This window comes from Cotesia glomerata, linkage group LG3 (assembly GCF_020080835.1).
Source record: "Cotesia glomerata isolate CgM1 linkage group LG3, MPM_Cglom_v2.3, whole genome shotgun sequence".
NCBI lineage: Eukaryota > Metazoa > Arthropoda > Insecta > Hymenoptera > Braconidae > Cotesia > Cotesia glomerata.
The window spans coordinates 6,741,506-6,755,861 of NC_058160.1; the positions used below are offsets into that span (position 1 = coordinate 6,741,506).

At 28.8% G+C, this 14,356-nt stretch overlaps 5 protein-coding genes across 5 annotated transcripts; 2 read left to right on the plus strand and 3 right to left on the minus strand.

Annotated features, from left to right (window-relative positions):
• Window positions 1-47: 47 nt before the first annotated feature.
• Window positions 48-3,353, minus strand: LOC123261815 (mitotic spindle assembly checkpoint protein MAD1). The gene is made up of 6 exons (XM_044723641.1): window positions 3,138-3,353; window positions 2,664-3,032; window positions 2,325-2,555; window positions 1,328-2,244; window positions 953-1,257; window positions 48-870 (listed from the first exon to the last, which is right to left on the minus strand). Exons 2-6 carry the CDS (start codon window positions 3,030-3,032, stop codon window positions 521-523), a joined length of 2,172 nt encoding a protein of 723 aa, XP_044579576.1. The 5' UTR covers window positions 3,138-3,353; the 3' UTR covers window positions 48-520.
• Window positions 3,354-3,580: 227 nt separating this feature from the next.
• Window positions 3,581-4,779, plus strand: LOC123261508 (ER membrane protein complex subunit 10). The gene is made up of 4 exons (XM_044723120.1): window positions 3,581-3,729; window positions 3,869-4,132; window positions 4,209-4,475; window positions 4,620-4,779. The coding sequence occupies exons 1-4, from the start codon at window positions 3,670-3,672 to the stop codon at window positions 4,719-4,721; spliced, it is 693 nt and encodes a 230-aa protein (XP_044579055.1). The 5' UTR covers window positions 3,581-3,669; the 3' UTR covers window positions 4,722-4,779.
• Window positions 4,780-5,087: 308 nt separating this feature from the next.
• On the plus strand, window positions 5,088-8,991 carry LOC123261062 (Bardet-Biedl syndrome 2 protein homolog). Its single transcript, XM_044722535.1, has 10 exons — window positions 5,088-5,473; window positions 5,541-5,660; window positions 5,740-5,928; window positions 6,205-6,387; window positions 6,473-6,695; window positions 6,767-7,146; window positions 7,968-8,072; window positions 8,149-8,461; window positions 8,531-8,785; window positions 8,846-8,991. Exons 1-10 carry the CDS (start codon window positions 5,243-5,245, stop codon window positions 8,938-8,940), a joined length of 2,094 nt encoding a protein of 697 aa, XP_044578470.1. The 5' UTR covers window positions 5,088-5,242; the 3' UTR covers window positions 8,941-8,991.
• LOC123261063 (actin-related protein 6) lies at window positions 8,338-10,840 on the minus strand. The gene is made up of 4 exons (XM_044722536.1): window positions 10,587-10,840; window positions 9,332-10,303; window positions 9,116-9,252; window positions 8,338-8,419 (listed from the first exon to the last, which is right to left on the minus strand). Exons 1-3 carry the CDS (start codon window positions 10,664-10,666, stop codon window positions 9,123-9,125), a joined length of 1,182 nt encoding a protein of 393 aa, XP_044578471.1. The 5' UTR covers window positions 10,667-10,840; the 3' UTR covers window positions 8,338-8,419; window positions 9,116-9,122.
• Window positions 10,841-11,573: 733 nt separating this feature from the next.
• LOC123260436 (ATP-binding cassette sub-family G member 5) lies at window positions 11,574-14,318 on the minus strand. Its single transcript, XM_044721537.1, has 6 exons — window positions 14,209-14,318; window positions 13,620-13,850; window positions 12,964-13,539; window positions 12,651-12,873; window positions 12,357-12,571; window positions 11,574-12,261 (listed from the first exon to the last, which is right to left on the minus strand). The coding sequence occupies exons 2-6, from the start codon at window positions 13,816-13,818 to the stop codon at window positions 11,594-11,596; spliced, it is 1,881 nt and encodes a 626-aa protein (XP_044577472.1). The 5' UTR covers window positions 13,819-13,850; window positions 14,209-14,318; the 3' UTR covers window positions 11,574-11,593.
• Between the last annotated feature and the right edge of the window lie 38 nt (window positions 14,319-14,356).

The following is a 14,356-nucleotide window of genomic DNA, read 5'->3' on the forward strand; positions in this document are numbered from 1 at the left end:
ATTTTGGTGATCTATTCATATCTTTAATTTTTTTTTTTTTTTTTTTCAATGATATTAATTGTTTTAAACACTTAGTAAAATCCATCAATATCTACATCACATTCAATAGTTAATTGATTTATTACTTTAAGTATCGAGTACTTACTACAAATAATTTAGTCATGTATATTTTATTATTATACTTATTAACAGCTTGCTAGGATTTTCCAACTTAAATCAAATGTAAAGCATTTTTGTACACAATTTTATTTAATCGTACTTAAAAAATTTTTTTTTAATTTATTAATCTAGTATCTAAGTAGTCAAATTTGGCTTAAGCTTTTTTATACAAATGTCGTAAATAAATTTAAATATTTTTAATTTATCATATTAATAAAGACTTGAATTTTTTTTTTTTTTAATTTATTTGAATTATTACATTGAGAAAAAATAGTTTTTTATATCAAGATTGAATGAAAAATACAAAAAAATAATAAGCAAACTAAACATAATCATCATACTTTTATACAATCTTTTCAAGTTATGTTATCATGTTGGTTGCGGTTTGTTGAGAAAAAAGTTCAGCTTGTACGGCATTAAGAAACATCGGAACACTGTGTTGTTTTTTTAAATGACGTTCAATAAAGTGTTCAAGAGTTGCTGAAAATTGCGTTTCCAGTAAATCAACACCTTCGCCTACTTGAAAATATAAAAAATCATCCGGTGATTCAGCATATTGACTTGATAACTTGTATCGTCCTTCCTTTGTTCGATCTACTCGCCACCCAAATAATTGATAGCACGCTTGTCGATATTCGTGCGATGATGCTTTGAATACATCCTTCAACCGAGCTATTTTAATTTCATGGCTCTGTTTGAGTTCAGCTATTTCTATAGAAATTTAAGAAAAAAAATAAAATTAATAAAAATTTTTCAAATCAATTAATACTTTACGAAAAATACCATTATTAACCTTGTGCATGAACTGAAGAAACACCGATAGGTGCATCAGTATTTCCCAACTGAACTCTGGCTCGTAGTTCCTCAACCTCTCGCAAAATTGCTGCCATTTTTTCTTCAGCTTGTTGACTTGCTACAGCTGCTGGATTCATTTTAAAATGTAATATCCGTGCATTACAATTAAAATCCCCTTTAAGTACTCGGTGCTCTAATTCACCCTTGAGCTTATCAACTTCTTCTCGTAATCTTTGACACTCTTTTCTTGTTGCTGTAGAATCGACAGAGTCTAAGTCAGCTTCTAACTTTGAAACTAAATCTCTGAAATTGATAAAATCTTATTTAAGAATGGTTTATATAATAATCAAAAATATTTTGAAGTTTTAATTACCTGTAGCCTTCAAGGGCACGTTCTAATGCCGGAATGCGCTCATTAACAGTGCTATTGACATCAACTGTCATTTCTTTTTCGTATAAATCCAACTGTTGTTTATAACTGTCTCTCTCACGTGTAACTAACAACATTTTTTTCTGTAATCTACTGACAAGTTTGTTTAATCTATCTATCGACACGCTTGATTCGTTCGCCAATTTTTTAACGTCCTCATACTTTCTTTGCAAGTTTTGATTTTCTCGTTGAACTGACTCTATTCTGGAACGCAACTGACCTTCTTCAGATGTTAAAATCGCTTCAGCTTGCTGTAATCGATTAATTTCTTTTTTCAATGATAATGGATCAGCTCCAATTCCAATTGATTCATATTCTTTCAATTTTCCCATCAATTCATTGCATCTAACTTCTAAAGTTGCTGCTTGGTGCTCAACTTTTTCAGTATGTTCTAATCGTTGCATCATATTAGACATTTGTTCTTCAAGAAGTAATTTACCTTTTACAGATTCCCGCATTCCATTGATAATTTCTCTAGATGCTTGCAATTCTTTTTCTAATTCATTCGCTCTTGCTGCCCGGGTTAGAAGTGTTTTTCCTTCTTCCCACAATGATCGTTCAGATTCTAATTTCTCTATGTTCATTTTACAATTTTGAAGTTCAATCTTTTGTAATTCATATTCTTTTTGTAATACCAAATTATCCCGTAATTTTTCTTCCAATTCAGCTATTCTTTTTTCAGTCATTTCCAATTTTTCCTGCGTGTCTGTTTCAGCTTGATTTTTAGGTGATGATACTGATGATGATGATGATTCTAAATTATTTTCAATTTCATTTTCATTGGAATGTTTGGCACGTTCTGACAATTTAGAATTCTCATGAATTAAATTACTAATCTTTTGTTCCAATTCCCTTTTCATCTATTTTATAAGAAAAAAAAAAATTACTTCTAATATAACTTTTAATAAACATGAGCCAAAAAATTAATGTGAATAATTACCTGAAACATTTCACTTTCAATATTATTATGTGCTTCACGAGCCTCTTGAGCAGTCTTTCGAATAGATTCAACCCGCCATTCTAATTGTTTAATTGTTTGCTTATCTAATTCAGCCTGCATTTCAAGCACATTTTTTTCTTTTTGAAAAACTTCCTCCAGTTGATTTCTTAATTTATGGAGCTGTTGAACTGTACCTTCTTGATGCGAAAGTCGTGTCCGAAGAGAAACCACCTACAAAAAACCATCGGTTAAATTTAATTATTTAATTACTCAATAATATGTTATTATAAATGTTGAAAATTTTCAATAAAACTCATAACAAAAGAAATTAAATTTTACCTCTGCTCGAAGACGTCTCCACTCCCATGGACTTGCGGGTGCCGACTCAGCAATGCTATTACTAAATGAATCACTCATGTCATGTGTTCGTTTACGTTTTGGTGGAGTTTGTTCATCATCATGAGATGATACTGTTACAGAAGAAGTATTATCTTCAGACGAAGGTAAGCCGGTATTTCCACTGGTTGATGGAAAACTTGGCGGTACTCTCAATCTGTCACCAGTATCTAAAGTACTTGTTGTTAATGGGGTAGTAAACCCGGCTCCAGAAAGACGAAGAGGTACTCCACTATTACGACGATAACTTTCAGTAGTCGATTTCAAATCATTGAGCATTTTAATTACCGTTGTTGGATCCTGGTCATTCATCTACAATTGAATAATCATAATTGTTGTTCTTAAATTTTAAAAATTTAATTTATAACCTCAAACTTGTTTATTTAAAATAATGAATAAAAGTTAAAACGTAAATACCGTTGATATATTTATATCTGTTATATTATTGGTTACATAAATAAGTCGGTACTCATAAATAGTGTTTTTGTAAAATCCTATACATTAATATATTAAAAATAATATCGGCGTTTAAAGTTTCACAAACAACTAAACAACAAAAAACTGAAACTGGCTTTACTTTTGAAATTCGAGTTCGAGGACTTTGATAGAGAGCGTATATGTACACATGTCATGGTTGCAAAGCCACGCAAGCGCTTTTTCATATTTAAGAAAATGTAGTTAAGGCTTACTTACATGATCTACTAACCAATAAAATTAATTTATTACTTGAAATACCCAATAAAATTTATCTACTTGTCAAAAAAACTTCTATCTCGCTACATAGAAATTTGTTGTAATATGTCTGTCATATTAGAATAATCATTGTACATTTATTTATTTATTGTACTTTAATTAACGTAAAAAAAATACTTATTGAGATAAAATGAATATTTAAATAAGTGAATATAAATAGTAATTTAATTAAATTATTTAAAGCAAAAATATAATTATGGAGTTTGTATATAAAGGAATAATTTTATTGATCAGTCTCTTTCCATTTATTATAGGGGTATGTATTTATAGAAAAATTATTAATTAATATAAAATTACTATAACAGTAAAAAATGATTGAAATTAAAAAAAATTTTAATTATTTTATGACGATTTACATCTTAAATTTAATCAATTTATTTATTTATATTTTTTAGAGCGAACTAGATTACGATGGCTGGTTACATATACGTTTGTACCATGCTTTAAATGATAATTCGATACCTCATTTTACGGAAAGAGGAAACATAACAGTTTCTAGTATAAAAAATGGAGTTTCAAGTATAGCCCAAGCTGGTTTAGATCCATCACAACTGACAGCTATAAAAACTTTAGCAAATAATGATCAAAGATATCGACTAAAAGCAGTAATACGTACATATTCTGGATTTGAATCAACATATTTAACATCTGCGCCAGCAGTAAGTTTAGAGATGATAAAAATTTTTAATCATTAGGCACTGTGAGAACTATAGAATAATTATTATTTTGTTGCAGTGTCATTTACTTGGGACTGAATTTGAAGACATTTTAACAGTTTGGCTAGATATAGGAGGGGAACCAATATCAGTAACTCAAGTCTCTCCTGGTCCATGTATGACTAATTTACCAACGACAAAAATGTGGACAACTAGCGTGCAAATACGAACTCCTGATGCAGGTCCTACTCCTGATACCGCTTCATATATTTACAAGCTTGAGAAAGAAAAGGAGGCAAGAGAAAGAGGCGAAACCAAAGACAATCGATCATTCCTAGCTAAATATGTAAGAATTTATTTTTTTTTACTTTTAAAATTATAAATTAAAGTCTTGACTATATTGACTATTCATACACTAAAACATTTTAAGTAATTATTAATTAGCATAATTCATCTAACCGACTCAATAACTGACTTAATTTTTTTCTAGTGGATGTATATTGTTCCTGCACTAATTTTCGTGGTTCTTACATCGGCAGCTAATCCTGATGCCGCAGCTGGAGGTGGCGGTGGTGGCGGTCAAAGACAATAATTTTAATTCAATAGCTAATTTGTTAAAAAAATAATTTCTTTCAATAGTATTTATTTCTTCTTTGCCAAATAATGCATTTGTAATTAAAAAAAAAAAAATATAATAAAATTTATGTTACTGAAATCAGCAGACGTTTAAAAATTTTTTTAATTTTTATCATTAATTAAATTATAACTAGAAAAATATTTTTAAAAAATTACACTTTTAGTTTTTCAAATTTTCTGCATCCGAAATTTTTATTTTTTTTTTTTTTAATGAGAAAAATCCTAACAATTGTCAAATATCTGCTAATTTCATTTTCATTAAAATTTGTTCATAATTGTAGAATTTTTATTAATTTAAATATATATTTAAAATCAAATGTATGCAACTAAAGTTTTATAAGTGTATAGTAAAAATATTGATCAGCGTAACTTGGGTTACTGTCATGAAAAAATCAATATATACTTAGAAACACCTGTACAAAAGTTGTGGTTTCAATTCAAATAGGGTTTATATGTCATAATGAAAGTATAACAGCTATGACAGCATTTACATTAAATCTTGATCGGAAAATTGTACCAGCTTTAGTAGTTTGTGGCAAATTTGATGGTTCTCATGCTTGTCTTGCTCTTGCGACATCATCTGGTAATATTCTCGTTCATAGTCCGCATCGGCAACCGCCGATAGGTGTCAATGAAACTCCAGAAGAAAATTTGGAAAAACGTCTCAAATGGAATGGAGAACTTGCGGAGCTTCAAATTGGCAAACAGGTAAATATATTTTATAGAAAAAATAGTTTCATTAAATAAAATATTAATAAACATAATCAATTCTTAGATATTATCTCTCTGTACCGGTCGCCTTACAGAAGACGAAAGGGATATTCTTTTAATTGGTACTTCGACTCATATTTTAGCTTATCAAGTAGAAGAAAATGCAGATCTTTTTTATAAAAATGTAATTATAAAATTTTTTTTTTTTAATCTATTTGTCATCAAAAAAATCAGAACTAAAATTATTTATTTATACTTAACAGATTCCAGATGGTGTGTATTCTATTGTCGTTGGTAAACTTAGTTGGTTGTCAAATCAAGTTACGATAATTGGTAGCAATTGTTCCATAACAATTATCGATGGAGAAGGAAATGAAGTTTTTTGGACAATAATGGGTGGAATTGTCAGATCATTAGCTATATTTGATTTTGATGGTGATGGTGAATTTGAGGTAAAATATTATGATACTGAAATTAAGAGACATCACATGAATTTTATAATTTTTTTTATAAATAAATTATAGCAAGAAAAATTTATTTACAAAAATTCTATCTTCAGAAACTCTAAAAAATTATAAATGTAATTTTTTAAATACTTTCTAGAGCTATTTTTTTCAAGAAAAATAAAATAAATTTTCAAATGTCTTCCAATTTCACTGTCATAAAATATTAAGATATTTTATAAATTGATTAACACATTTACTCACACGATACCTTCATTTATATAGTTAGTGACAGGATCCGAAGATTGTGAAATTAAAGTATTTAAAGCAGACTTAATTTTATGGGAAATAAAAGAAACAGCACCAGTGACAGCTCTTTTAGCTTTGCCTGGTCGACAATTCGCTTATGTAGTTGACAATGGAACTGTTGGTATTTACGAAAGTGGTCAGAGATTGTGGAGAATTAAGGTAAATTTTATTTTATCATCATATTTGACTAGAGTAAGTTAATATTAGCATCTTTGCTATTTTAAAGTATTATTATTTATTACAGTCAAAGCATAAAGTTGTATCAATAAGAAGTTTTGATGTGAATGGTGATGGTAAACTAGAAATTGTAACTGGATGGAGTTCTGGAAAAATGGATGCAAGATCTTGTTTAACTGGCGATGTTACATTCAAAATACAATTAAACTCTGCTGTTGCTGGAATAGTTGAAGCTGATTATCGTCGCACTGGACGACCAGATTTAGTAATAGTTTCTGTTACAGGAGAAGGTTTTTATTTTACCATTATACTAATTAATAAAACTAAATAAAATATTAAAATTTTTCTAAATATTTAATAGTTCGAGGATATGGGGCTGGATTAATGATAAGTACACCAGAGCCAGGTGAATTAATTCGAAAGTTATTTGCAAGAAAACAAGCATTAACGACGGAGCTTAAGCAACGTGGAGCTAATTTTCAAAACTACCTTGGTTCTAAATTAGCCGTAAATATGTTTCCAAGTAAAGGTGCTGTGAGACTGGCTCTTGCTGCAGGTCCTGGTTTATTAATAAGCTGCGTTATTGTATTTGCGGAGGGTCTTTTTGAAGGCGAAACAATGGTTGTGCATCCAGCTAAACCAGAAGAAGAATTAGAAATTGAATTAAAACCTGATAAAAATATGACTGTCGATATTCATGTTAAAGTTTGTATGGGGACTGTCAATACTGATTTATATCAGGTAACTTGTTTATTTTATACTAGCAACCTGCAGTCACTATGTGACTGCCAAGATTAACGGATTATGAATAAGAAAACTTTGGCTAAATGATTTTTTGAGATTTATAATCACACTATACATAGTTTGGGTACTTTGAAATAAATTTTAAAAATAATAGTGCTATGACAGAATCAATTATAAATAATTTTATGGACAAGTGTGACGGAACAAATTTATAGAACCAACAAACTATTCAAAACTGCCTCAAAAACTTAATATAAAAAATTGGATATCACTGAAAAATATATAAAACTGTAAAAAGGTACTAATTTTTATCAAGATCTTTCTGATGATCACAAATTTTATTCTGAAAATTACATTCAAAATAATAATATGCTCGTCACAAAATTTTCTTTACTCTCTCAATTATTTAAATCATAAATTAATATCGCTGAAAAAACATCAAAACTAATTTATGAAATTTATGATGAAGATATATCCTTATAAAATTTTTCTTAGTTTTTTAATTATATAAATTAATTTTTGGCATATAACCACTTTCACATGTACAAAACAAATTAAATAAATAAACAAATAACGTTTATCGCGAAATTCAAATCTATTTAGAACTACTTCAAAGACTAATCATAAAAAATTAACTATTGCTGAACAGAATATGAAACATTGAAAAGGCACTAATTCAGGTAAAGACCTTTCCAATGATACTAAGTTTATTTTAAAAACTCATTTTATCAAATAAATACGCTGGAGACAAAATTTTCCTTATTCTTTTAATTATAAAGATAATAAAATTTCAATTATTGTACAGTTTATTTTTTTAGGTTTTTGAAATTGTACGACAGTTGCCACAATTTTGTATGTATGAAATAATCTCAAAACCAGAAAATGTATCTGAAGAGTTTAAAAATTGTGGAGTATTATTTGAGGTATTAATCTCAATTTTATTTAAAAATATAATACTTAAATAAAAGTATAAACAGTAAAACTTTTGTAATTTTTTAGATTGCTGAGAGATTAAAACGTATTGCCTTGTGGTTGAATCAATCTTTCTTACTTAGCAAAGAATTCGATGTACCAGATGAAGGCCCTGCGGCAGCATTTATTGAAATTTGGCTGCAAGGAATGAGGGATAATAAAATTCATTGTATCCGAGCGAGTGCAGTAGGGAAAGCAAGCATTCAAACAGAAGATATGCATTTCGCTGGTGATATTGTTCAGTCTTTGGCCACTTATTTAGGTATTCAAGAACTTGGAACTGAAGCAAGATTTCCAGCTGAAGAGAAAAAATTATGTACTGCTTTAGAACGCGTCAAAGGTACTAGATCTTAAAGTTACGAGATTATAAATTTTAATTCATCTTTTTACGACTCTCTTTGGTTATTAGGCTTGCGAGAAGTTGATGCTCGGTTACAAGCCGATGCAGCAGGAGACTCGAATCTTTTAAAAAATCTTGTGATCCGGTTAGAAGATGCAAGAATTTTAAGTGATGTTGGAGGTATGAAGAGACGTCTTCTACAACTCAAAAACGTTAACAGCGATCTTATGAGAGAGAATGAAATTAGAACAAATAGTAGCAGAGAACTTACATCTACTTTGAAAGAATTGAATATAGGAGTTCGCAAAGCTTCTAGACTTCGAGGTAATTTTTTAATATTAAATTTCGTTATTTATAATATTATAATTTTTATATTTATTTTAGTGGGTCGGGCTTCAACAAATACGGTCTCGAGATGTAGAGCAGCCATTCAAGATGAAAATTCTAAAGCTTTAATACAGGCATTACAAAATGGATAGTTTTTTAACAATCTCAGTAAAAATTTATCAATAAATATTTTATAAAAATTCGATAAAGAATATTCTATTGAAATAGACCACTTTTTTATGTTAAGAATTATTTAATAAATTATCAGTAAAAATTTTATAAAATAAAATATTCAATTTTTATGTACAATTAATATAACTCGTTTACTTGCAATCTACAAATTAAATTTTTCACAACATAACGCTGGTCCATTTTCTTCATACTCTTCTCGTGTTACCAGCATTGAATTGAATGTTGAATCTTGAGAAATAATTTTACCACCTTCCCAAGCATATGTTTCAGGTCTAACGATAAAAATGTATCATTTAAAATAAATACTTCAAAAACTTTATTTTAATAGAAAAAAAAAATGTAGGTACTTACTTTTCAGGTAGAGTTATATTAATATTAAACTCATCAGGAGCTAATGTGCGAAGATCTTTATAAATACGGTCTCGAAAACCTGGAAACTTAGCATTACCACCAGTCAACACAATATTTAACAACAATGATGGCCAAGTTTCTTCATCACACGCTTTTATAGAATCCATAATAGCTTCTGGAATCCCCATTTGTCGTATTCCGACATCAGACGGGTTAAATAAAATTTCAGGGATCGCAAATCTTTCATTACTTAATCTAAGTGTTTGTTGTTCTCCCTGTGGCTCTGGATCTCTAAGAAAACCACGTCTGAGGGCCGTATAATCCGGGAGAACATAATCTTTGACAATAGGATTATTTTCTAATTTACCTTTAGCTAGATCCATGTCCTTAAAAAAATCTTGCGATACAAAGCAAGAATCTTCTTTAACTTGATTGATAACATAAGTTTCATCCATAACGTGCAATTGTCTATAAGAAATAATTTCTTTTAAATGATTCGTTAATAATTTTCCTCCAACATCAATTCGGCGTATCCCTTCTTTATATTTAACTCCATTAATATAGGGAACAATATGAGTAAAACTGTAACCAGAGTCCACAATAATACTGGCTTTACATTTAGGATTGGATGATTTATAATTAACGTTAGATAAATTCGATACATTTATTTGAAGAAGGCTCTGGCATTCGTATTCTTCAAAAAAAATTTCTGTTGTTGCTTCTTGAATTGGCGCAAAGTTGAACAATGGCTCAGTTATTATAACAGAAGTTTGATTTAAATTTACTGAACAGCATTCCTTAGAAAATATATAATCCCATACTGTTTTTTGTATGTCCCAATTCACGAGATATCCTTTTTGAAACGGAAGCATGTAAAATAGACCTGATGCATCACGACAATCTTCTATTTGATTGCCCACAAATGGTCTGCGACGTTCGCTTTTAGCTTTCATGATGCAATTTGGAATTATCCTATAATAATAAAAAATTAAAAGCTAAACTGAGAAGCTACTTATCGCATATATTTTAAAATACTCTCAAAAGTGATAACATCACTTATAAGACTATCGTAATATAAATTTTAGAAAATGCATGCCAATGTTTCTTTGAAATTTATTGGGCATATTTTCAATCATTATTTTTTAGAAATATTAAATTTTTTATAAAAATGGAAAAATAGTCTAATATGTAGGAATTACAATTTTATAAACACTTAAATGTTATGAACAGAAAATTTTTTAAAAGAATGACTTACATCGGAGAATCTGTGGTAAATCCAACTTTTGCGCTATAAGCACCATTGTCGATAACAAATGTCATTTTTGTTACTTTCATAAGTTGATAATAAGAGTTTTTCAATAGTTATTGATAAAATAAATTGTATTATATAGATCAATTTCAACGGTGATATTTAGTGTAAACAAGCTAACGTATTTATAACCTCAAACTAAATAGAGTATCAATCAAGTATCGCGTCTTGAGCCATCTAGAGCCTTTTCTATGAGACTAACATAATTTACAATTTACCCTTACAGAAAGAAATGGCAAAAAAAAAAAAGTTTATCGTAAGTATCAATAATGAATGCACAAAATGACACCGAAGTTGATAGAGATTAGAAATTTTTTTAGAATTTTATAGCAATTAAATTATTATGAAAAAAATTCCACATGTGAAAATTAAAAAAAATTATTAGTGGAAATTTTTAAAGGCTTTTTTATTGTTGTAATTTATTTTTTATAAGAATTTAAAAAATAGATAGCTTCAGTATCATAAGAAAACAAATCCGGTTGATTTTTTTAATTACGAAAGACTACAGTGCTAATATTAACAAAAATAAAATATTGTTGTTTTTTAATTTCATCTACAAAAAAAATATCTTCCCAATTAAAAAAAATTTTCTATGTTCTTAGCGAGAAGTTAAAAAAAATTAATAAATATTGAGTTAATATAACAAAATGATAAAAGTTAATTTATCAAAAAATAAAGTAAAACTATAGCAGAAATTATTTATATTTATTATATAAATACAAAATCGAATAAATATAATTAATGATACTTTTGAGTGTCATATCTTTTGAATCAAAATGATTTTACATATATGTGATCAAATTTAAAAATTGACCAGACCTTATTATGTATAATTATAATTACTTACGATAAAAAAAAAATTTTTTTATGATAAAAACTACAATATAATAAGTTTGATCAATGAAATAAATTAAATACTTAAAGCAAGTATAAAACGCATATAAAGTTTTTTATTATTCCCGAAATTTTGCTTTAACTTTAGCTGGAAGGGGTACAAGATATATAATACTGTTAAAAATAACTAATGCAAATGCAATAGCTAATGAAATAAGTAAATTAAGATCCACATTTAATACTTGTGATATATTTTGCCCTTCCCGTGTAAAACGTTCAACTAAATACGCTCGACCATCTGGATATCTACACAATCCAGGTATACCAGGACATGATAAGCTTTCATTGTAAGGTAAGTTCAAAAATGACGGCATATCAACAGTAAGTTGATTCATTGCTAATGAAGCGTATCTTGTAGGCAGTGCTATTGAGATAGTTGCCAACCAATTGGGTAAATTTCTAAGACTGCGCACTCCTCCCGAACCAACAATTAGTAATATTAAAATTACATATAGTACAGTAATTGCTCCTGTTAATGGTCGCTTAATAACCATAAAAAATGCCACCGCTATTTGTTCCGCTGCTACAAAACTTGCCCAAAGAGTTCCTGAAGCATACGCCCATGAAACTGCGTCTAATTCCAATATTGGTACCAAAATCCCAACAGAAATAATTGTTGAAATAAAACTCAGTGGCAAACTAAGTAACGTGTATGAAGATAAAAACATCGCTCCTCCATACAATCCTTCCCTTTTTTCTTGATAATACCTTGCACGAAATCCCGGAACTAAAACCAATTTTCATCATACCTTCATAAATAAATTATACTTAATATTTTTGGTAACTTTTTAATTGTATTAAATGTTATCTTCTTTTACTTACATAATAATGCAGTTGTAGCTATTCCACTGATATAAAATAATACCAAACAATTGAATACAAGACCTCCTACTTGTAAAAATATTCTTGATTGCATTGGATTAGAGTTTGAATATAAAATTGTTAATAGAGATATACAGAATGGTAACATTAAAAGACGCGCAGCAAAATGTCCTAAGCCTGATTTACTAAACGAAAAAGTTGCTGCCATTCCTCTTCTGCAAAAAAAAAAAATTAGTAATAATGAATTAATAAAAAAATAAAAAAAAAGTATTCATAATAAACTTGTATCCTTACAAGTACAAAGCAAGAAGTGTAGAAAAACATCCGGGTTTAATACCACGTCCTAGTCCCTTATGTAAATATCCAACAGGTGTTTCCTTAACACTAGCAGACCCCTGTGGCGCTTCTTTAATATATAAGCTACCCTCTATTTTAAATTTTTCAACTAGATTTAATATCTGTTGATTTGATTCTAGAAATCTTTCACGTGATCTACGATCTACTGTTGAAAGGCACACTAAAAATAAACAATACGAGTAGTAATTAATATTCATACTTGGTAAGTGTTTCAAGAGTTGATTAATGCATTTATATTGTTTAAACTTACAATAATACATCAATGGATTCTCCAATTCAGGGCAAGGAAATCCAATGTAAGTGAAGTAATCCAACATACTTCTCGTTGGCCCAGAGTAAACAACAGCTCCAAGACACAAAAGTGTAACTCGACTAACAAAAGGTAAAACATCTGATCTTGGTGTTTCCATTGTCAATACAACAATTGAACCACGTCTAGTTGCGTATGACCACAGCATTGAAACAATCAAGTAAGTGTTCAGTGGATCAGTATCCCATGTTGGTTCATCAAGAAGTAAAAGCATTGGATCTTTTGCAAGCTGGACTCCTAACATCAGTCGACGATATTCCGGTTTTGTAAGATCGTTAACTGATCTATTCGCTACTTGAGACAACGCCAAGTCAGCCAACGTTTGACGAACACGAAGCTCACGATTGTTTAAATTGGCTAACCAAGTAGCATAAGTTAAAGTTTGACGGACCGTTAGGCTTGGTAATAAGTAACATCTATGTGCTACGTATCCACCATGACGTCGAAATAATTCGTGTGTCAGCAAGCTTCCGCCAAGAGTTATTCTTCCACGTTTCTCACCTCTGGCTCTTCCAGCTGTAAAAACAATCAAATTTTTTTTTAATTAAATAAATATCAATATCAAATATATACAAAAATAATTATTAAGTTTATACCGATGACATCAAGTAATGCTCGCTTTCCGGAGCCCTTAGAACCCAAAACTGCTAAAACTTCACCTCCATGAACTTTAACTGATACATCTCTCAATACTGCGGTTGGCTCGGATTTTGATATACAACTCCCACCTTCTATCAAAACTGATGTTGAATATGATACATTGGAAACATCCAAAATACACTCATGTACATTCATTTTTTTTTAATAATCTTTGAAATTAAATTAATCTGTAAAACAAAAATAAACATTTCATTTAATTTAAATTCAAAAATTTTATTTACATTTATTGTTTACATCCAATTAATTTATAAAATTGATTTATTAATCAAGGTCGTAAATAATATGGTAGTTAAAAAATTATAAATATATAATAATAATCAAAATATAATTGTATACATTTATAAATTTAACCACTTTATGATTTCTAAGCACTAAATTATACATTTGAGATAAAAGTCGAGACTTGTTTATTAAAAGACATTAATTACTTAGAACGAAATTCTTAATTGATAATTATTATTTTTTATGGTTTATAAATTAAAAAACTCTAAAACTAATTAGTTACAAAGAAGATCAAGATCTTACCTCAATTCTTATCAATTCATAATTGACTTTGTTAAAATAAATAAATTGTATGACTTATTGGAGTACGTTTTCTTCTTAGAATTATTGAAAAAAATAAAATAATATTTTTTCCACACCAGACTGTAGTATTTATACTGAATGAGTTGTA

Excerpts from the sequence above, each read along its gene's own strand:
- LOC123261815 (XM_044723641.1), bottom strand. The coding sequence starts at position 3,032 with ATGAATGACCAGGATCCAACAACGGTAATTAAAATGCTCAATGATTTG. Across the intron at positions 2,245-2,324 it reads TTGAAAGTGAAATGTTTCAG|ATGAAAAGGGAATTGGAACA; the intron begins GTAATTATTCAC and ends CTTATAAAATAG. Across the intron at positions 871-952 it reads TTCTTCAGTTCATGCACAAG|AAATAGCTGAACTCAAACAG; the intron begins GTTAATAATGGT and ends AAATTTCTATAG.
- LOC123261508 (XM_044723120.1), top strand. The coding sequence starts at position 3,670 with ATGGAGTTTGTATATAAAGGAATAATTTTATTGATCAGTCTCTTTCCA. Across the intron at positions 3,730-3,868 it reads TCTTTCCATTTATTATAGGG|AGCGAACTAGATTACGATGG; the intron begins GTATGTATTTAT and ends TATATTTTTTAG. Across the intron at positions 4,133-4,208 it reads ATTTAACATCTGCGCCAGCA|TGTCATTTACTTGGGACTGA; the intron begins GTAAGTTTAGAG and ends ATTTTGTTGCAG.
- LOC123261062 (XM_044722535.1), top strand. The coding sequence starts at position 5,243 with ATGACAGCATTTACATTAAATCTTGATCGGAAAATTGTACCAGCTTTA. Across the intron at positions 5,661-5,739 it reads CAGATCTTTTTTATAAAAAT|ATTCCAGATGGTGTGTATTC; the intron begins GTAATTATAAAA and ends TATACTTAACAG. Across the intron at positions 8,462-8,530 it reads TGCTTTAGAACGCGTCAAAG|GCTTGCGAGAAGTTGATGCT; the intron begins GTACTAGATCTT and ends TTTGGTTATTAG.
- LOC123261063 (XM_044722536.1), bottom strand. The coding sequence starts at position 10,666 with ATGAAAGTAACAAAAATGACATTTGTTATCGACAATGGTGCTTATAGC. Across the intron at positions 10,304-10,586 it reads TTTACCACAGATTCTCCGAT|GATAATTCCAAATTGCATCA; the intron begins GTAAGTCATTCT and ends TTATTATTATAG. Across the intron at positions 9,253-9,331 it reads AATATAACTCTACCTGAAAA|ACCTGAAACATATGCTTGGG; the intron begins GTAAGTACCTAC and ends TTTTATCGTTAG.
- LOC123260436 (XM_044721537.1), bottom strand. The coding sequence starts at position 13,818 with ATGAATGTACATGAGTGTATTTTGGATGTTTCCAATGTATCATATTCA. Across the intron at positions 12,874-12,963 it reads GAATCCATTGATGTATTATT|TGTGCCTTTCAACAGTAGAT; the intron begins GTAAGTTTAAAC and ends GTTTATTTTTAG. Across the intron at positions 12,262-12,356 it reads AGCTACAACTGCATTATTAT|TTCCGGGATTTCGTGCAAGG; the intron begins GTAAGTAAAAGA and ends AATTGGTTTTAG.